The sequence below is a fragment of the Stegodyphus dumicola genome, chromosome 4 (assembly GCF_044657685.1).
Source record: "Stegodyphus dumicola isolate Sdum_Otavi_A_Nest chromosome 4, ASM4465768v1".
Classification (NCBI taxonomy): Eukaryota; Metazoa; Arthropoda; class Arachnida; order Araneae; family Eresidae; genus Stegodyphus; species Stegodyphus dumicola.
The window spans coordinates 29,341,659-29,364,664 of NC_140771.1; the positions used below are offsets into that span (position 1 = coordinate 29,341,659).

The following is a 23,006-nucleotide window of genomic DNA, read 5'->3' on the forward strand; positions in this document are numbered from 1 at the left end:
TATTGCGGCTGAAGATTTCCAGCTTTCATTTGAAATATCATCACACGCTACTTTTTTTGGGGTCACATTCTGCCATTTTTTTAGTACAAAGGGCTACACAATTTAAGAATTATCTAATGACAAAAAAACAGCCTTAAGATTCCTTCAGGAAAAAGGAATAATTCATGGTAATTGACTTTGTTTTCAAAATCATTCGCTGAAGTTAACTTTTGCTCAAACACAGCTCCTCTATGGCAGTCTTATGTATGTTCTTGCTGTGAAAAAAAAGGGGTAGAATTGAGAACCAAAACATGGTTTGATGTTCATGTCTTTCTTTTCTCAATGTCGTTCGTTTTATCTATCTGCGGCGTCAGAAACTGACGTTGATTGTACAGTCAAAAGTCGTTAATCCGGACTCATCGGGACTTCGGCGATTCCAGATTATAGATTTTTCCGGATTATAGATCATCAGTTTAAATCTGGTAAAATGGCATGCAGAAATTATAAAATTAAAAATATGAAACCGTAATTTACGAAATAAAGAACAATTCTGATCTAAAGGGTATCAAAATTTACAAAAAAAAAAAAAAAAAAAAAAAAAAAAAACTAATATTTATTTGTTTACTTTATTAAACATTTCTTTCAATGTCAGTTGTTTAAGTTGCTTCGTTTTTTATGTGATAATACATTCTCTTTAATTCCATAAACAGACAATTTCTTGTTCAGTTACAAAGTTCCGCTGTTCAAGTCCTATAATTGCCGTGTTGAGAATACAGACTAATTTGTCAATCGAAATTTTTTCGTTTTCAATAACCTCTGTTACTTTCTTCGTTATCGGAAGCAAATTATAATGACGAGGCATTTAATTTAAATCATATCAAAGACAGAGTACATCGAGAGGAAATACCACATTTAGTAAGCAATTATAAGCCAAATAAAATAAAAACATCTGCCCTTAAGATATGGATAGTGCTGACAGATCAACTTCCAATTCATTGTGCACCGCAGCGTTAAAGATAAACAAAGTTTAGATAAACAAACGTTAAAGTTTAGATAAACAAAGGATATTCCTTTATCCATTTTTTGCAGCAATTCCACTTTTTGTTTAATGGACTCCGAAAGATACTTTCGCTTTGTATATCCTTTACATATTAGTAAATATATATCGGAAATTCTATTTGAAATAATCGAAAGTTCAAGCTTACTTTTATAAAATTGCTCTAACAGTCTGCAACATTAACTGAAATAGATAATTAGATAATTTTAGCTTAGCTTATCCCATCCGTTATACATTAAACGCGCATTCCTACACGTATTTTGTGCACGTGCACACGCAAATTCGCAGCCGTAGGTCTTAAGGGTTGACGCATGCGCAGAAAGTTTGTAGCTTTGAGGTCCGGATTATAGATCATTCCGGATTATGGGTGTCCGAATTAACGACTTTTGACTGTATTTTGCTAACTTCAGTTAGAAATCAGTCATAATACAATAACAGTTTGGAATAACTACTTGAGGGATGTATGTGCAAATAGTTTGATGTCTTGTGAAAGAAAGAAAATTGATGGAACCAACAAAATCGTAGAAACAGACTAAAGTCATTTCAGAAAAAGAAAAAGCAATGTTGGATATATTTTTCTAGAACAATCGGTACTCAAGGGTTTATGCCGGGAAAACAAAAAATGTTTTCTAGTCACCATTCCCAATCATTGTGCTATAACATTGATGACCGCCACTCACGAAAACAAAGTAGATAGCAGCATTATATTTTCAGACTGCTGGAAAGGACATAAGAAATGCTGGGTACGAACATTTCACAGTGAATTATAATTTTACAGACCCGAAAACCGGAGGCCATACTGTGGAATGATTGTGAGGCAGGGCTAAATGGATAAATAAATGTCAGCGGGGCATTGCTCGCTACAATTCAGAGCCATTTTTGATGTGGCGTCGTTTATATGAACTGAAATTTTTTCTATAATATTGTTGTGTGCGTAGGGGTTCGTAATAGATTGAATGCACAAGTTTGGTAAAAGTTAATAAAATTTATTCTTATCACAAGGAATTAAACAAAATGCTGAAATTTCCTCAGAGATATTCATACAATATCTCACAGTAGTTATATTTTAAACTACTAAAACGTTAAATAGAACACAATTCAAAGCAGAGTTAATCCGATGTCACTGCCAATTCACTACAATCAACAACAAGAACTAAAACAATTGAATTGAGATGTTTTTCTCTGATTTTTTAAGCTTTTTAATCATGCACGAGAACATTCTGGTATTTTCTCGAGGTTTCTGGAAAACAAAAGTAAAATTACAAGGTATCTATTTATTAAATGCGCGTGCTCCTGCAGTTTTAATTTTTTGGCATAGCTTTCTCTTTAAAACTCGTTGTGTGCTGCTTTGCATGGATAAATAAAACAACTTTAATTATAAATCAACTAAAAATAGAAAATTAAAGACAAAAATCCGTAACAATATAAAATCATACTTGTAGTTTTATGCCACCTGATTGAATTTCCTTTTGTTATTTTTTATTTATGTTTAGAATATACATGGTAGATTAAAAAATTAAAAAGAAAAAATTATTTTTAAGAATTGTGAAATTAAAGAAATTTACTTTTTACCAAAGTTTTTTTTTTTTTTTTTTTTTTTTTTTTTTTTTTGTCTTTTGAGCCATGTTACTGCTTTTATAATTTTAAACTTGGCAACAATTGGTGAGAAGAGAGGGGGGGAAGTAGTCTATTTTTAACTGACAGGGCTTTAATGGAATAGTACTGAAGAAAAATAGTTACCAGGAGGAAAAAAAAAGGTTTTAAGAAAATTAGATAAACATACAATTATTAGTCCAAACGGGCTTTGTCCCTGAAAGACTATTGTTTTCGTTTTGCAATTTTGGATTGAAAACTTTAAAAGACTGTATCACTTTTCAAATCGTAGCCTCCAAATACTATCGCCCTGTATTATTATTTGAAGAAATTAAATAATGATGAATCTGCATAAATGTATGTATGTTTCTCACATTGTGTTAAAACAACAGTACCTAGAGCCATCAAATTCTGAATGACGTAATCCTACTGCAAATATGAACTTGAAATTTGTTTTATTATCGATTTCATATTTTATTAAACTTTAATGAATTTTTGATCAACAAAGTCAACGATTTAAAAGCGAGCAATGGCAACACTCTATTGGGGGGGGAACCTTTTTATTCAGCACGTGGCACTGTGTATTGGAAATTCTAAAGATATGCTGATTTTAAAATTATTTTGTGACATTGCCGTTGAACTGAATTTTAAGTGCGAAGAATATGATATTTAATACATAAAGGTAACACACAAAACATTAAAAAAGTGCCCCTTTGGATGTAGTTTAAAGTCTAAAACCTTTCAGAATTTGTTTTCATAATAATACAAGGAGAAAAAAATTCAGGGAAGCAAATTTAAAAATGCATTGCAAGTTATTTATATGTCTACCCCAAAGTAAAATTAAGAAGAATTTTGAGGGAGGTGTGAGGAAAAAATTCATCTAGGAAATTAACACAAATTTGATTATATGAAAAAATACCATTAAAAAAAAGGATGTATGAAATTATTTAGGAACTACTGTCATATATGGTCCGGCAAAAAATTTCCTGCCAAAGATTTACTCGACAAACAAAAACTCTTGATTTTACTTATCTAAATCTTTTGTTTGTTATTCAAACTTAAAGCCTAAAATGTCCTGAAAAATGCGGTTTTCGCATCTGAAATAACAACAAAAAGATTAGACAAATAAAAGCATGACGTTCCTCACCAAAAATGTTTGATGACAAATTTAAATGGTAAAAGTTTACAATTGGGTGCCCTCCCTTTTTTTTTTCCCTGCGATTTTTTTTTTTTTTTTATGCCAAGATTGGTGCCAGGATGGCAAAATTTCAAGATGGCTGCTACACAAAACCAAAATAAGAACTCAAAGAATTGTACAAACTTGGTATCCATGTACACATCAATCTATTTTCACTTAAAAAAATCAAGATAAAACCAAGTTAAAAGTATCATGGTAACCAAAAATGGGGTTTCATCACTAAAATGGAACAAAATTTGTCGCCAGTCGAAGGGGCACACCCAATTCTACACTACAGCCTAAATAAAATAACAATTTAAAATAAAATAACAATACATTCCAAACAATTTTCAACACAAATAAATTCAAAAAAAAAAATTATCAATAATAAAACTACTCGAATCACATACGGCATGTGAACCAAAATGCCCTGACTTAGCTATGTCAGACGTCTTTCTAGGATTCAAAATTTCAAACATTACAATAAAAATTTCCTTTAAAATCAACTTACTGCAGGCAAACCAGGATCCAAACCTCAAACTTCGTTGAGAACCACATTCGTTACAGCTCAACCTGCAAATCCACACAAATCCATTGGAAACACAGTTTTCTTCCAAACTTCATATCAGACCCACACTTCTCACATGTCAAGTGCGGCTTCAAAAATCTTGTATCCCATTAAAAACTGCAAAAATACCCTGCATTCAGCATGAAGACATCCATGAACCAAGACTTCATTAATAATACCAAAAACATATCTTCTCGAATTAATCTAGCTTGAGCACACTCTACAACATATGGCTGATATATCTCTACAACTTCTTTCATGAAACTATATGCCATTATTTAACACGTAACAAATAACCACCATGACAAAATACAGCCACATTCCTCACAGAACTTTCCATCTAAAATGGATTACCATACAAACAAAATCTCAACTAAACCATCCAACACAAATGGCGACCAAATGTATTTTGTGCCGTATATGACATCAGAGCTATTATTTAAACAAATTCACAAAATTATTATTTTAATTTGGGGGATACTGTTGTTTAGTACCATGTACAAGATAGCATTTAATTAATTACAAATAATTTTATATTTATCATTTCAATCAATAACCCATAGCTCTGAATTATCTGAGAAAAATAATTTTTCACACAATTTTTTTCAATTACAAGATAATTAATTTTTTTTAATTCAAAACAAATTTGTCAATGATTTAGAAAAAAAGGACAGTTCATTTTCCTTATTAATTTCACTTTCAAAATGCAAATCAAACTTTAAAAAAGAATTAATGTGTACTTACGAGGACTTGTATCTGGGCCCACTACAATTATTCCATGCTTAGCAGCATGACGCTGAAAACCAGATTTTATTATAAAATTTTGTTCCGTGCATGTGAGACCTGAATTTAAAAGAAACAAGCTAAAATTCATGAAAAACAATAATATAAAATATAAATACTTGATGGTTAATATTATATACATTCTAAGTGTTAAAAACCAGAAAAATCATATAAAAAATTATAGACATTCAACTTTGGAAATTCATATTATTGAAAATTTTCAACTGTGCACGATGTATATCAATTACCCACAACACATCATGCAAAGACACATTCTGAGCTTAAAATCATACTTTAAAAATTATTTTCTGCTCCAATTTTAATAAACTGTACATCATTTTAGAGATTATTTTACTCAGAATTACACAATTTTGATAATTTTAGGTTAGTTTTAAAAAGTAATTTTAAAATAAATTATGCATAAAAATTATTGCACTGCATAAATTAATGATTAGCTTATCATCAAATTACTGTAAAACTGGTTCCATTATTTGACATTTTGTTGATGCATTAATAACTTTTAATTTTTTAGCCTAAAGGGCATTAGCCCAGAAGAGCTATTTATTTCATTTTGGGATTTTGCGTTGATTCAATATAAATGTTGTTTCAATTTTAAAATTGTTGCCACCAAATATTAGAGCCCTGCATTATATTTAAAGAAATTAAATAATGAAGAATATGCATGAATGTATGTATATTTCTCGTACTGCGAAAAATCAACAGTACCTAGAGACATCAAATTTTCAATAAGTTGTCTTTCACTAGAAAGTGGGCATCTGCAAGCCGGAACATGGAATTTGTTTTAGTATCTATTTCATATTTTTCAAACTTCAATGAATTTTTAATTAACAAACTCAATGATTTGAAAGCGAGCAATGGCAATCACCATTGTATAAGAAAAAACATTTTTATCTCCAGTGCACGAGGTTGTGTATTCGAAATTCTAAAGATATGCTCTTTTTAATTTTGGGATATTGCTGTTAATGGAATTTTATGATTTAAGTGTGAAGAACATGATATTTTATAAATAAAGGTAACACACAAAACATTAAAAGAAACACCCCTTTGGGTGTAACATAAAATCTGAAAGCTTTCAGATTTTTTTTTATCTTTTATTTTTCATTTTATTATATTTTTCAATCTCTTCAGTATTTACCAGAGCCTGGTATTTTTAGATAGTTAGATATGTACTGGAAGCAGGGATGAATTGGGATGAGCATGACCACCAGTGCCTCAGATCACGATCCGCAAGAATAATTAAAAAACTGGCATTTCTTTTATTAGTTTTGCTTAGTTTCATAATTCATTTTTATATTAAAAATTTTCTGTTAGATAATTTTATATTCATTACTACGAAATTTTGTCAAGTAATGTTAGTAATAAATATGATTAATATGATGTTAGTTAAGACAACTACCTGAAATGGGAAACTGATACTGTATTATACAGGGTGCTTCTAAGCCGATTTTACAAATTAAGAGAGGTGATAGTACCTACCCAGACGAATAATAACACAGAACATAGGATCGCATTCCATTCTGACAGGCAGAAAAGAGGAAAGTAGAAATGCATCGAGGAAGAACAAGGAGACTATTAAGAATTAACCACATGCAAATTTGCACTGAGAAGAAGCAGCATTTCGCTCTTATTTGGTACTGGAGAAAGGCAATCAGAACAAACAGCACCCTTGAAAACTGTGCTTTTGATATCATCGTCCGAAAACTTTCCTGAATGCTATGACAGAGTACACGTACAAGAAACTGGCAGATATTTACCTCATATATGGTTAAGAAAAGGGAATGGACAAGAAGCATGAAGATTGTATGAAAAGCAATTTCCAACTCGTCGGATTCCAAGTCATGCAACATTTTCCAATGTTAATCAATCACTGCGAGAAACCAATTATTTGCCATCTCAAAACGCAATGCAGGACGTACGCAAAATGACGCCAGAAATGGAAGAGGGAGTTTTGACTAGATTTGAACAGCTCCTTCCATAAGTACACGAATGGTAGCAAACAGCCAGGGGTGTGGTGTGGTGTGGCCTATTTTACATGAGGAACACATGCAGTCCTACCACATACAAAAAATTCAATCTTTGGACACAGATGATTATCTTTGCCGGGCAGACTTTGCGCAGTGGCTGCTTGGATTGAGAAATAATGATCTACAGTTTCCTGCATTAATATTATTTAGCGATGAGGCAACATTCAGCACAGAAGACAGTTTCAACTTGCACAGTCAACACATTTGGTCTGACAGCAATCCTCACTGCACTATCCCTCATAAACACCAGCAGAAATTTTCCGTGAATGTCTGGGCAAGTATCCTAAGGGATTACCTGGTAGGCCATTATTTCATGCCAGAACATTTGACCAGCACAACATACCAGATCTTCATGGAGCAAGTGCTTCAGTTTAATGCAGGCTGTTCCACTCTCCATCAAGAGAGACATGTGGTTTATGCACAATGGAGCCCCAGCAAATTTTTCTTTCAGGGTCCGCAACTTTTTGAATGCCACATATCCCACATGACGGATTGGACATGGCGGACCTGTGGCTTGGCCTCCTTGTTTACCGGACCTCAATCCATTGGACTTTTTCTTTTGGGGGCATATGAAATCTTTAGTGTACAAGGCACCTGTGGACTTAGCTGAAGATCTCGCGACGAGAACTGCTGTTGACGCGGATAAAATTAACATGACACCAGGAATCTTTGAGATGGTGTGCCAGTCGTTTCTTGAGGGATGTGGAAAAATCCCCCAAATGATTTATGTATCGCCATTAGAGGGCGCTTCGCTTCTGAAAAGGAATGTTAGTTTTTAGTTTTGCGACGTAGTTAGTTAGCAGTGAACCTTCGATGCAACGAAAGTTGCTTTGTAAATAAAATGATTATTTTTGTAGATTGTTGAAGTATTTCACTTTATTTAGAATTAGAACCACCTTTCGCAATATGGTGCATCGATGCCGAGAACCTTTGGCCAATTTAGAAGTTTGTGTTTTTTAATTTTGGATATCATTTTATGCGAAGACAGCCAAGGTAAGCCTGTATTTTCTATTTTTATACGAGGGCTATCCAGAAAGTAGATTACGTTTTGGAATAAAAAAATAAACAAAGCATAGGAAACAAATTTTATTATATACAGATGAAAGCCACACTCAAATACTACTTTTCTACATAGTCACCATACAAATTAAGGCATTTATCGTAGCGATGTACGAGCTTGGAAATTCCTTCGTCGAAAAATTCGGCCGCCTGCGCCTTCAACCACTTCGTTACCTCTTCTTGCCTTCCATCTTGCACAAAACTTGTGGTAACCAAGCTTTTCGCTGATGATTTCGTGCAACAAACTTCGCGAAATTTGTGGAAAACTCAAAGAAAGTTCCGTTATTGTGAAATTTCGATTTTCACGGACTTTAGCATCGACTTTTTCGAGAAGTTCGGCGGTCACTATGCTGGGTCTCCCACTTCGATCTTCGTCGTGAACATTGGTTCGGCCATTTTGAAATCTTATGACCAACTGACGCACTCCACCTTCAGTGATAATGTTGTCCCCATACACTTCACGAAGCTGCCGATAGATTTCTATCGGTTTACAGTTTTTTGCAGTCAGAAACCTTATTACTGAGCGCACCTCGCAGCTCGCGGGATTTTCAATTAACGCAGACATTTCAAACCGTCACAGCACGAACCTCTCACTAGCACGGCTAGATGCAGACTGAGCTGCGCAACGCTCTGACCCCAAGATGGCCGCGCTAGCCCCGCCCCTAGCGGACACAGACGGAAACGTAATCTACTTCCTGGATGGCCCTCGTATAATATGGAAGATCTTATTGCTAAACTGAAATCGAAATGAAAGGTATTGAGGACCGGAGTGTCCAAGATATTAAAGAAAATTGAAACCGAACTGAATAAAGATGATAGTAGTATAAATGTAAATCTATTGGAAGAAATTTTAGACCAGTTAAACGAAAAATCAAAATCCTTGAGCAATTTAGATGCTGAAATAGAACGAGAATTAAAAGTCGAAGAAGACGAATTTGAACTTGAAATCTCATCTGCTTTGGAATATGAAGAGAAAATTCAAGTGTGGCAGTTTAGAGGAAAGAAAAAGTTGAAAGAGTTGAATAAGTTGGAAAATTCGGACAATGCAAATAGAGACATTTCTAATGAAACCGTTACAGAATCCCAAAACGAAAGTAACAAATTCACTCGTCTTCCAAAATTAACGATCTCTAAATTTTATGGTCATTCTTCGGATTGGTTAGAATTCATAGGTCAGTTCGAAAATGCGATTGATAAAAATCCGAACTTATCAAAAATAGAAAAATTAATTTACTTAAAAAGCTTTCTTGGTGGCTCAGCCGCCAAAGCTATTTCTGGTTTCGCTCTCATCGAAAATAATTACGAAGCTGCTCTTGAACTGTTACGTTCCAGATTTGGTCAAAAGAACATCTTAATTAATTCGCATTTAGGACAACTCTTAAGTACTTCACCTGTTAGAAATCCTAATGATATAAACGGATTAAGAAAACTTTTACATCACGCCGAAGTACAGATAAGAAATCTTGAAGCATTAAAAATAGACTCTGATACCTACGGAAATCTCTTAACGCCTTTAATTTTGAAATTACTTCCTAATGAATTCGTTCTTGATTATAGCCGAAAAATTAAAGACGAAAATTGGGATTTAAAAGGTTTGTTAGCCTTTTTGAGGAACGAAGTATTCAGTAGAGAACGCGCGGCTTCTGTTAATTATAATTCTAGAGAAAAATATTCGCGATTGGAAAAGCATTTGCCCTTCAAACATAAACATTCTCCAGCCATAACGAGCAAGCCGTCTACAGTTGAGTTATTAGCGGCGTCATCCGAATCGCAGTGTCTGTTCTGCGGGAACACAAATCATAAATCTGCGGATTGCGAAATTTTAAGTGTAGAAAAGAAAAAGGAGATCTTAAAAAGTGAATCGCGGTGTTTTTTATGTTTGGGTCGATTTCACCGGATCCAAAATTGTAAACAAAAAATAAACTGTGCCTTCTGCTTTAATAAACACTCGAAAGCCATTTGTTATTCATTCCATCAGAAAAAAGATAATGAAAAACCTGAAAAGAAAACGTCGGATTCGAGCGTTATTTCCGCTGTTTCGTCATATAATTCCGATGAAAATAGATCTAATAAAATATTATTACAAACGGCTTCTGCATTGATCCGAAATAATGATAAATCTGAAAATGTCAGAATTCTTTTTGATAATGGCTCAATGAGATCTTTCATAACTAAAGATGTATCTACTAAAATGGAACTTCCGATTGTTAGAAAAGAATCACTTTCTGTTTATTCCTTTGGTGATAAAAGTGCGTTAGAAAAAACCTTTAATGTTGTTAGGGCAAATCTAGAAAATGTAAACGATCCTAATCTTAATATATATATTGAGCTTCTTGAAACCGAAAATATATCCAATACAGTCAAAAGTCGTTAATCCGGACTCGTCGGGACTTCGGCGATTCCGGATTATCGATTTTTCCGGAATATAGATCATCAGTTTAAATCTGGTAAAATGGCATGCAGAAATTATAAAAGTAAAAATATGAAACCGTAATTTACGAAATAAAGAAAAAAAAAAAAAAATTGAAATGTTTCAGATTTTAAATTACGTCCAAAGGGGCGTTTTTTAACATTTTGTGTGTTACCTTTCTTTATTAAATATCATGTTCCTCGCACTTAAACCCTAAGATCCAGTGCAACAGCAATATCGCAAAATAGTTTTAAAACGAGCATATCTTTAGAATTTCCGATACGGAGACTCACGCGCTGGAGATAAAAATGTTTTTTCTGCACAACGTTGCCATTGCTCGCTTTGAAATCCTTGAGTTTGTTAATCAAAAATTCCTCAAAGTTTAAAAAAATAGGAAATCGATCATAAAACAAATTTCAAATTTCAAATTTGGTCTTCCACATGCTCATATTCGTTGGAGGATTACGTTATTCAAAATTCGATGACTCTATGTACCGTTGTTTTATCACAATACGAGAAATATACATACATTTATGCAGATTTTTCATTATTTAATTTCTTCAAATATAATGCAGGACTCTTAACATTTTGTGGCAACAGTTTGAAAAGTGAACCGACATTTATGAGTCCGACGCAAAATGCCAAAACGAAACTAATAGTCCTTCGGGATTCAAATCCCTTTGGACTAATTATGATCTAAAGGGTACCAAAATTTACAAAAAAAAAAAGCTTAATATTTATTTGTTTACTTTATTAAACATTTCTTTCAATGTAAGTTGTTTCAGTTGCTTCGTTTTTTATGTGATAATACATTCTCTTTAATTCTATAAACAGACATAATTTCTTGTTCAGTTACGAAGTTCCGCTGTTCAAGTTCTATAATTGCTGTGTCGAGAATAACGACTAATTTGTCAATCGAAATTTTTTCGTTTTCAATAACCTATGTCACTTTCTTCGCTATCGAAAGCGAATTATAATGACGAGGCATTTGATTTAAATCATATCAAAGACGGAGTACATCGAGATGAAATACTACATTGAGTAAGCAATTATAAGCCAAATAAAATAAAAACATCTGCTCTTAAGATAAGGATAGTGCTGACAAATCAACTTCCAATTCATAGCACGCCGCCGCGGCGTTAAAGATAAACAAAGTTTAGATAAACAAACGTTTAAGTTTAGATAAACAAAGAATATGCCTTTATCCATTTTTTGTTTAATGGACTCCGAAAGATACTTTCGCTTTGTATATCCTTTACATATTAGTAAATATATATCGGAAATTCTATTTGACATAATCGAAAGTTCAAGCTTACTTAAAAGCTCTAACTAAGCTAATAAAATTGCTCTAACAGTCTGCAAAAAATAATAATCCGTATCCAACTCGAACATTAAGGAACAACGCAATCTGCTAAATTAACTGAAATAGATAATTAGATAATTTTAGCTTAGCTTATCCCGTCCGTTATACATTAAACGCGCATTCGTAAACGTATTTTGCGCACGCGCACACGCAAATTCGCAGCGGTAAAGGTGACGCATGCGCAGAAAGTTTGTAGCTTTGAGGTCCGGATTATAGATCATTCCGGATTATGGGTGTCCGAATTAACGACTTTTGACTGTACTGTTATCTCTCCTCCAGATTTGAACTTTGCTAAGAAAAATAAAATTTTACAAAATTTACAATTAGCAGATTGTTGTAGGAAAAGTGACAAAATTGATATTCTCATAGGGGTAGATTTCTACTATTCTATAATTACTGGTAAAATTAAAAGAATTTCAAGAAATGTAGTAGCCACAGAATCTTTATTTGGGTGGTGTTTGCAGGGTAAAGTAAATAATGATCATAGTGAATTATTAACTATGAAAGTAATTGTAAATGAAAACTTGATATCAGATCAGTTACAACAGTTTTGGAAGTTAGAAAACTTGGGTTTGGAAAGTGATACTCAAAACGACAAAACTGTTGATTTAGAAATTATGAAATCTTTCGAATCTGATATCAGGTATAAGAACTGCAGATACCAAGTAAAATTACCTTGGAAACCGAATTCAAAACATTTAATGGAAGATAATAGGGATATAGCACTTGAAAGATTTAAGAAATGGAGTAACAAATTTAAAATTGATAACTCTTTGTTTGTTCAATACACAGAGGTTTTAAAGGATTACGAGTTAAAACATATTATTGAACCAGTTCAAGAAGACAAACAAAATGATAAAACCCTATTTTATTTACCTCATAGAGCAGTCATCAGAAATGATAGAGCAACAAGCAAACTAAGAATAGTTTATGATGCTTCAGCCCATAAACCAAAAACACTCTCTCTAAATGACTGTTTATATACTGGTCCGAACCTATATCCTGATATTTTTGATTTATTGATAAAATTTAGACAAAATTCGATAGCCTTTACAGCGGACATTACACAAGCATTCTTACTGATAGAGTTAAATGAAGAAGACAGCGAAGTTACACAATTCTTTTGGAAACATGATCCTAATGATAACAATGAGAGTTTGAAAACCTTTAGATTTACAAGAGTTTTGTTTGGAGTAAAATCTAGTCCCTTTCTCCTAGCTGCTACTATTAAGCATCACCTTAAAAAATATTCAGAAATATATCCTGAAACAGTAGAACTCTTAAACGACTACCTGTATGTTGATGACATTATTGGTGCTCACCAAAATTTAGAACAAGCCCTGAAAACAAGTTTAGAAATTGTGAACATTTTTAATGAAGCTAGCATGTCACTACATAAGTGGCATACTAATTCCAAAGAACTCAAAGATATTTGGCATCGCAAAGAATTTTCGATATAAGAATCTCCTGAAGTTGTCCCGATCAAAGTGTTAGGAATTAACTGGGATACGGATAATGATAATTTTTATTTTGACACTCAGCACTTGACAAATTTCATTTCCTCGTCAATCAACTCAAAACGTTTTCTATTGCAAACCGCAGGCCGTATTTTTGATCCTGTCGGATTTTATGGCCCTTTCACTATAAGAATAAAGTGTCTGATTCAGGAATGGTTGCAAAACCAGAATGGTTGCAAAACAAACGTATAGACTGGCCAGTTCAACCGAAGTTTGACGTGGGAAACGATAAGCAACTAGAACTCCGTAGTAAAATATCTGTTTATGACGTTGTTGTGAAAAGAGATGATCAACTATTGGATATAACAAAATTCAGTAATGTGCTGAAATATCTCAGAATTATGGCATGGGTTAGACGTTTCGTTGCTAAGGCAAGAAAACTGCCTGCTAATAGTGGAACACTAAGTGCTTTTGAAATTCAGGACACTGAAATTTTTTGTGTTCATAAAGCCCAGATGGATTTCTTCACATCTGAAATTAAGGCCCTTCAATCTAACAAGTCAATTTCTCCAAGCTCTGATATATTCAGCTTGGCACCGTTTCTTGATGGAAACAAAATTCTTCGAATTAAGGGAAGATTAGAAGAAACCGAATATACAGTTGACGAGAAGCATCCAGTTCTTCTTCCTAAAGATTCCAAATTTACTGAATTAATTGTAAAAAGGGAACATAATAACGTTCTGCATGCGGGAGTTGCAGAAACGTTAGCCAAACTAAGACAGAAATTTTGGATTCCTAAAGGCCGTCAGTTGGTAAAGAAAGTCTTAGGGAACTGTTTAATTTGTCGGAAATATGCAGTAAAACCAGCGAAACAAATGACAGCTCAGTTACCTAAAGATCGAATTGTTGAAACTCCACCTTTCTATGTTACAGGCGTGGATTTCACAGGTCCAGTTTACATCAGGTCTGGAAACGACATTCAGAAATCATACATCATATTGTTTATGTGCGCTATTACACGAGCGTTACATCTAGAACTCATTTCCAATATGTCTGCAAACAAATTCATTTTGGCTCTCAGACGTTTCATTTCGAGAAGAGGAAACTGTCGCACCTTTTATTCAGATAACGCGAAAACTTTCAAATATGCTGCCAAAGATTTACAGTATTTTTACAGCATAATTAAAGGTACAGACTTTCAAAATTTTCTAGCAAATGAAGGCTTGACTTGGAAATTTATCGTCGAGCTTGCTCCATGGTGGGGAGCTTTTTATGAACGCCTTATGAAAACCATAAAGGAACCGTTGAAAAAGATATTAGGCAGAGCTCAACTGAATTTTGAAGAATTTATGACTGTGTTGACAGAGGTCGAAAATATTGTGAATAGACGTCCTTTGACCTACGTTTACAACGATTTACATGAACCTGAACCGCTTGCACCGGCTGATTTTCTATTCATCGGACATAAGGATGAATATCCCTACAACTTTGCTGAGATCCTGAATAACTCTCCAACAAGAAAGAGTCTAATAAAACGAAAAGAATATCAGACAACACTTATAAAACAGTTCTGGAAAAAATGGAAAAATCAGTATCTTCTTGAGTTAAGAAATGCTCACTTCTTCGGTACACCAGAACCCAAGAAAAATCTTAAAATTGGTGATATAGTTTTACTTGAAGGAACAACTAAATCTAAGTTCCTCTGGGATTTAGGTCGAGTAATTCAAGTCTTCAAAGGACGTGATGGTCTTGTACGATCATGTGTGGTAAAAACTAAAAAAGAGGACCTTAAGAGACCTGTGCAATTGTTATACCCCCTTGAACTATCAGACTGAAAATGAACTAAATTTGTAACCTTTTAATTTTACTTCTTGTATTTCATATTCACTAACATTAATTTTAGATAATTAGTTTAGTTATTACTAATAATTTACTGTTTGTAATTTGAATTAATATTTACGTATTGAGTAACATTTGAGTTGATGCAGTTAACTATATTTGTTTATTTTATAGAATTTCCTTTTGCAGTTTATATTTACATCAGTTGAATGTATTTGATATGTAAGTTGCTTTCTTATATTTTATTATTTGTATGCTGAAATAGTGATAATTTTTGCAAAAATTATCAGGTGGGGAGTGTGGAAAAATCCCCCAAATGATTTATGTATCGCCGTTAGAGGGCGCTTCGCTTCTGAAAAGGAATGTTAGTTTTTAGTTTGCGACGTAGTTAGTTAGCAGTGAACCTTCGATGCAACGAAAGTTGCTTTGTAAATAAAATGATTATTTTTGTAGATTGTTGAAGTATTTCACTTCATTTAGAATTAGAACCACCTTTCGCAATAAGGTATGTCAACTGTGCAATGACATGCGTGGTCAGAATTTTGAGCCCTTTCTACGAGTTTTTCACTAAACAATAAATCTGATTATACAATTGTTGGTCTCGTTCGTTCTTTTTTGAAACACTGTTGTAAGTTCAGGCTGGAATTCTAATATCCCTATTTTCTGCCTCTCAAAGTGGAATGTGACCCTATGTTCTAAGGTAATTATTGCTCATTGGATTGATACAACCACCCCAGTTTAAAAGTTTAAACTGGGGTGGTTGTAACTTAGTTTTTAAAAACAATTTAGAATCACCCTGTATATACATATATATCTTATTATAAATTATTGGTTTGTACATACCTGCATACATACATATATACGTGAGATATAATAAAATGTGATTGCTATGTTATGAAATAACTGGCAACTTTAAAATTGACAATTCTTAATTTGATGCCCCCCTTTCTCCCAAATTCGAGATCTTTTCAAATTACATAACACTGCTTGAGAAGAGAACTAAAACCTAAAATTAACCAATTGTAGCTTAGCTGTACACATGCACCTAACCTAGTATAAATAGCAACTAACTGCATAGTCTCTCTCTCTTTCGCCTGTCTGCTGACAGCATGTTGCTCAGCCTCTGCTAGCTATTCGCCATTATCTAAAATGTAACTGCATATCTAAATTTAAGGGGCACGTTTAGCATTCCTCATCTTTTATCAGTTATAAAGATATGTGTTAAGAAATTCATCATTCAAAAATAAATGATGTTTAACTATCAAGCTGATTGTGCTTCTTCTAAAATTCCATTGGATCATTCCACTATGATGCAATTTCCAATCATGTACACAGCATCATTTTCGGCCATGTCTAGAATATGTGATTGTTTTCATCTCCCACAAAAAGTACACCATTATACATACACACACACACACACACATATATATATATATGTAATGATATTTTTAAATCAATTGATTAAATTAAATTCTAATAATATTGCTTAATAATGTGTTGGCGATTCTCTACCTAAATTGCATTCCTGTTCCTAAATTTTGGCAAAATCCTTTCTTTAGTATAAAATATATTAACCTGTTGGCGCCCGCCAAATCGCCAAACTCATAAATCTGTCATATTACATAAAGTCCTTAAGAACACTCCTGATGAGAAGATAGCGTCACCTCGTGATTTCAATTAATATCGCTGATTGGATGAGCTTCGTGACGCACACATATGTATAAGTAGGGCTTCTGCTCAAGGTATGATTAGAAACGCTTGTGAGATGGATGCTAAAATAAACCTACCACTTTATATTCCAAAATTTGTCACATTCCTGTTGCCCCGGCTACACAAAACAAATAATGTATGAGAAATTACATTTCAGAAAGCCGGTAGGATGCCACCTTCAAAGGGATTATCTAAAAAAGAAGATACCCCAAGGATTATACGGATAAAATGTTACGCACTTTAGATGAATTTGCCGCTGTGCGACTTCTAGGTTTCTACATTTTTCTCTAGCCGTTCTTGTTTCAAGAGAATCATCCTTCTGTTACCTGTATTCTGGGTATTCTGCAGATTATTTTACGTCCAGAGAAGCATCCTTCTGCCCCCTGTGATGCGTGATTTGTGTTTCCATCAAAAGTTCGTCGTTCATCAAATGTGCTCTTACCGTTGACCTACTTTTGAGGATGGAAATCTTTCCCTACGTCTACGCCGTTCTGTGTTGCTCTCGAGAGCTTTGTGCTTGTGTGGTGATTGATTGTGTTTTGCGAAAATCTAATCAAGAGTGCACAAAAATGTGTATTTTGGTGTCGATTTCATCACTCGTATTCTCGTCTCAATAAGTCAAACAGAAGCAATTAGTAAAAAGTTTGGCGATGCAACTGATATTATTACTATTGAATTATAATTACTGATTTAATAATAGTGTTTTTATTTTGAAAATTTTAAAAAGTATTATTTTGGTATAAATGTATTTTAAATTTGGTATTTAAAGGATGTATTTTGGTTTTAATATTGCTTTGGGAAAATTTAAAGAGTATTATTTTTGAGTTAGTTTTATTTATGAAAGTATTATTAAAAGAATAATGGCTAATGAAAACATCTCTGATTCTGATGATTCATTAAGGGCAGCTAGCGCTGAACCTGAAACAAATATTTCAAATACAAGTCCCCGAAAAAATTCTGAGTGACAGGAATGCAGCCTTCACTTCCTCTAGATTCAAAAAATTTCTTAAAAAGCATAATGTTAAACAACTTTTAACTTTATCTCACCATCCCCAGACAAACGGTAAAGTAGAAAGAGTAAATCAATCAATAGTAAGTCGACTAAAATGTAAAGTAAATTCTTCTTCTAAAAAAGTACCATGGACTAAAGTGCTAGAGCAAGTTGTTATCGAATATTACAACTCCCCTCATACGGTAACTAAGTTCACCCAGCATACTTACTATTTGGTAACCTCCCTTTTGAATCTCCAATTGATCAAAATAAATACCCTTCCTTAAATGAAGCAAGGGCTTTAGCAAAGAAAAGAACTATCGAATACCACCAAAAGAATAAAACTACATATGACATCAGATTTGTAGAATCTAAATTTCAACCTGGAGATTTTGTACTTTACGAGGAATTCGAATACCCAAATACTAGAAAATTGACTTCACCCTATTCAGGCCCTTATCAGATTATGAATAAATTATCTGAAGTTAATTATGAAATCGACAGGGAAAATTTTCACACAAAGAAACCAACTGAGATTGTACGTGCGTCAAAATTAAGGTTCTATTATCCACCCGAGAACTTTAAATTACATCATGAATAAATCAAAATTTATAAATCAATAAACTATCTATAACCCTTCTTTTAGTTTTCATCCTGTTGTCCCCCTTAATAGTTGATTTATCTCTCAGTGCCTGCAAAGTTTGTCTGCCCTTTTCTTTTACTGGGCTCCTTCAAACTTGAGTTTCAGGTTCAATGCACTTTCTGTGTGGGAAACACTCAATTGAGTCTATACTACAAGTAGAGTACTATACCCTCACATTTCCTTGAGCTCATGTTTTCCTATGTTTGTGTTATAAATTGTAGCAACAGTTGAAAAAGTTAAATTTCAGTTGTTGAAACTTCTGAATTTCATTTTATGTTTCTGCAGCATCGTGTACAAAAAACTGGTATGGATGTTGGAAGTTAAATTTTGTTTTGTTATCATTAATAAGAGAAAAATAGAGTGACAAAATATGTTAAAAACCTAGCAAAATGTGTATTTTCAACAAGAACTCTAGTATTGTGACATAAAAACTCAAATGTTTTCAGTGCCAATGCTGATCCATAATTCTAGCGCTAATTAAATGATCCGGAGATCTCCAAAGACCAGTAAAAGACTGAAGATGAGCCTGAATGACAACTCTAATGATTGTATGGACTCATACACAAACTGTGAATGGCATTCCCTAAGATATAAACTTACAAATTCAGTTATATTACTATTTCCTATTGCCACGTAGCTAACCAGCAATATGTTATTAGTGCTTTATTTGTTCTGCACTTAGTTACTATATTATAATTTCATTAATCATTTATTATATTTTATATACTGTATTAATTATATTCAAATATTTTATGTCATATTTTACGTAAAGATTTTGTGTGCCTTGAGGTAAATCCAATCAGTTTTCCTACTCACTTAATTTCCTAATAACTAAATTTTCTGCTCTCACTGTCTGGACTGTCTTGGGTCGACGGCCGCGACTGCAAGCCTTTTCAGATGGGGGGAGGATAATCTGTAATGATATTTTTAAATCAATTGATTAAATTAAATTCTAATAATATTGCTTAATAATGTGTTGGCGATTCTCTACCTAAATTGCATCCCTGTTCCTAAATTTTGGCGAAATCCTTTCTTTAGTATAAAATATATTAACCTGTTGGTGGCCGCCAAACTCATAAATCTGTCATATTACATAAAGTCCTTAAGAACACTCCTGATGAGAAGATAACGTCACCTCGTGATTTCAATTAATATCGCTGATTGGATGAGCCTCGTGACGCACACATATGTATAAGTAGGGCTTCTGCTCAAGGTACGATTAGAAACGCTTGCGAGATGGATGCTAAAATAAACCTACCACTTTATATTCCAAAATTTGTCTCATTCCTGTTGCCCCGGCTGCACAAAACAAATAATGTATGAGAAATTACATTTCATATATATATATATATATGCAATATTTTAATGCATAGAGGAATCTGAGACTTTAAGTCGCCCAGTCGGTATAGTGGTCAAGGAAGCTGACTGCGATGCCGAAGGGCCTGGGTTCGAATCCCGGAGAAGGCATGGTTGTAATTGTCCGTCCCTTCATAGGAAAGGCGATGATGTCCCACCTATTAGGTGCCTCCATAATAAAGAGACCACCACATCCGGCCTTGTATAAATTAATGGACTAAGTTATATTTGTAATTGTTCACAATCTGCCATTGGAAAAAAAATCTGAGACTTTAACAGCTTGCAGTCTTAGATGGCTGAGTGGAAAGACAAAAAGATGACGCTGACACAAATGAATTTTGAAGAAGTCTCAATCTTTATTTTCATGCATATAAAACCATCTTAGGTATTTAAAAAGAAATGACATAGGCATTTAAGCAAGGTAAAGCAGTGCGATGTTGGCAGAGCAGAAGTTAGGGAAAGGAATGATGTAATTGTTTTACTAAGAATCTTTATACTAAGTATGATGTACAAGTACAGCTAATCTGTGCTTGGATAATTTTAAGTTGTTAAGTAACAAGGAAAGACTTCAAATCTAGAACATATGAATTTAGGGGGAGAGCATAAAATCTAGAATCGTTATTTTGAAGTCACCAATTATTCTTAAAGCAGCCATCGTATTTTGTTATATCTTGGATTTCTTCTTAATTGATTTGAAACTTCACTTTGAAATATTTTGACTTTTGTACATTTTTTGAGAATCTTCAGTATTATAAATACTTAAAGAAGGAAATGATCTATATGGATAAGCTACTTGTCTTGGAAATTTCTCCGTGCCTGGTTTTGGGAAACATTATACCTAGAATTGAAAAACTGTCTTGGAGACCTATATCTAAACTGGTAAAAATCTGAATGTTCACTTTGCCCAGGAGCTGAAGTTTTTCATGTCTGATTCCACAGTGAGCAACATTTTCTGCTGCTTGGGTAGAACCTGATTCAATTCTTCGATTACGACATGATTGTTTTGTTGAAAATATTTATGGATGTCATTAAATTTAAAGTAATGTCCAAAAAAGTCACTGAAAGTAACTGTTTCTGCACTGGCAAAATACATATGTAATAATACAAGTAATAAGATATAAATAATTGTTTTTTACATACTCTCACTCATAACGCTAAGTGTGCGTGGTACGCATGGACAATCCGCAAACCGGATACTGTGCACCCATATAATCAAGAGAATACTGTATATATTTTAATTTTTTTCATTGAATCTTCAATACGATTTAAAAGCTAGTTTTATTAATCTGAGTGACTATTTAACTTGTGAAACAATATATAAATAATCTTTAAAAAAATTAAGAATTTTTTATCTTGCATATAACCAATGCACAATAGTCTTTTAGTAACATAAGCTACCTCAGGTTCCCTTTGTCCAATATTTTATATAGAATAATTTAACACTCTTGAAAAATTAAGTATCGAAAAAGAAGCTGAAAATTCCGGTATCTGTGACGTTGCTAATTAGTAATGACTTATATTTTAAAGTTTATATATCTATTCCCCCTTTTTCTGTATTTTTGCTATCAAAAGTTACCCCATAAAAACCTATTTCGGTAAAAATAAAGTTTAGTTTATTAAAATACTCGAAAATACTCTTCCTAGAAGCATAACCTGAAAACGTTCTGATGCCAATCCACCGTTTTTCATAAAGGTGCAGCAGCTTTATAACAATTCAATGATTTACCTAAAAGTTCAGATAAAGTCCTCGTTTTTCACAAAGATTCCGAAGATTTTATATAATACCTTGTTTAATTAATGAATCAGTAACTGAAATGAAAATCGAACAAGCATAAGGATGTCCAAAAAAGGGAATAACCAATGATCAGTTTGTGCACGTTACCTCTTGCTGTGGCACCATTATGAAGGCACCCCAATTTGATTGCATCCTATCCTCATGATAAAGTTCATTGAATAGCCTCAAAAATGATAATTCAGCATTTCTAATCGTTACATAGCGTGGGATTGCTCCCGTCACTGAGGGAACTTTAAACATATTTCCTAAAAAAAAAATAGCGAACGATTTTTTTGTTTTCAAAAGTTTATTGAGGTCGTGTTTTAATTGAAAATGATTTATGCAGGTTTTATCCTGTTAAATAAAACGAGTTTTAAAATAAATCTTTCATGTCATAGCAAAAAACATGTAGAACTACAAGACGCAAGTTTTCAAATTTTTTCATGGTATGCATCTTAAAATATATTAACTTCATCACAAATAAAAAATACTGTACTCATAAAAATAATCTGAAAACTAACAGCCCCATGAGTAGCCGAGATATAAAGACCGCTGAAACTGAGAGTTCATTGGCTTTCCTCTTATGTTGGGAGAATACAAACCACTTCCCCTAGAAAGTTCTCCACAAAGGCATATCTCCTACTAGGCAGATAGCCCTTGCGTGCTTTTCTATATGTGTATAACCTAATCTAAAAACTAGCTAAAAGAGGGAATAACCTATGATACCCCCTTATACAAATATCTCATTCTTTTTTATAATCCTTTAAAAGTACCATAATTTTGAAAATGAAGAGATTCAAAGAACTTAAAAAAAAAAAAAAAAAAAAAAATTATCTGAGAGAATTCTTTTGTTATCTAATCAGGAACTTCCACTAAGAGGTTTGTACATTGAATAATATACATCAATGCAAGTATTCAATACTGATGCTTTCCTTGTTAATTGCTCCAGGTTAATTTCTATGTTATGTGCTTTTCCATGTTAATTGCCCAAATTTTACTCAAAGTGACTTCATTAAAGATAATTACTTCTCAAAGAATTCTCGACCAACTTATAAATCATTTCCTATCTTTCACCACAATCTTTTCGATACCATAAAGAACTTAAACAAATTTCAAAAACAATTTGAATTTTTTACATAAGAAATACGTATAAATATAATTTGAATGAAGATTACATGCATTATTTTTAATACACACTCAAA

The 23,006-nt window shown here is 33.2% G+C and overlaps 1 protein-coding gene across 1 annotated transcript in view; it reads right to left on the minus strand.

The window, feature by feature from the left end:
* Window positions 1–23,006, minus strand: part of LOC118181815 (S-formylglutathione hydrolase) — a 66,505-nt gene that overhangs the window by 27,565 nt on the left and 15,934 nt on the right. The window contains exon 3 of the mRNA XM_035351019.2: window positions 5,119–5,217. Coding sequence (XP_035206910.1) covers window positions 5,119–5,217 — 99 coding nt within the window. The remainder of the gene's footprint in view (window positions 1–5,118; window positions 5,218–23,006) is intronic.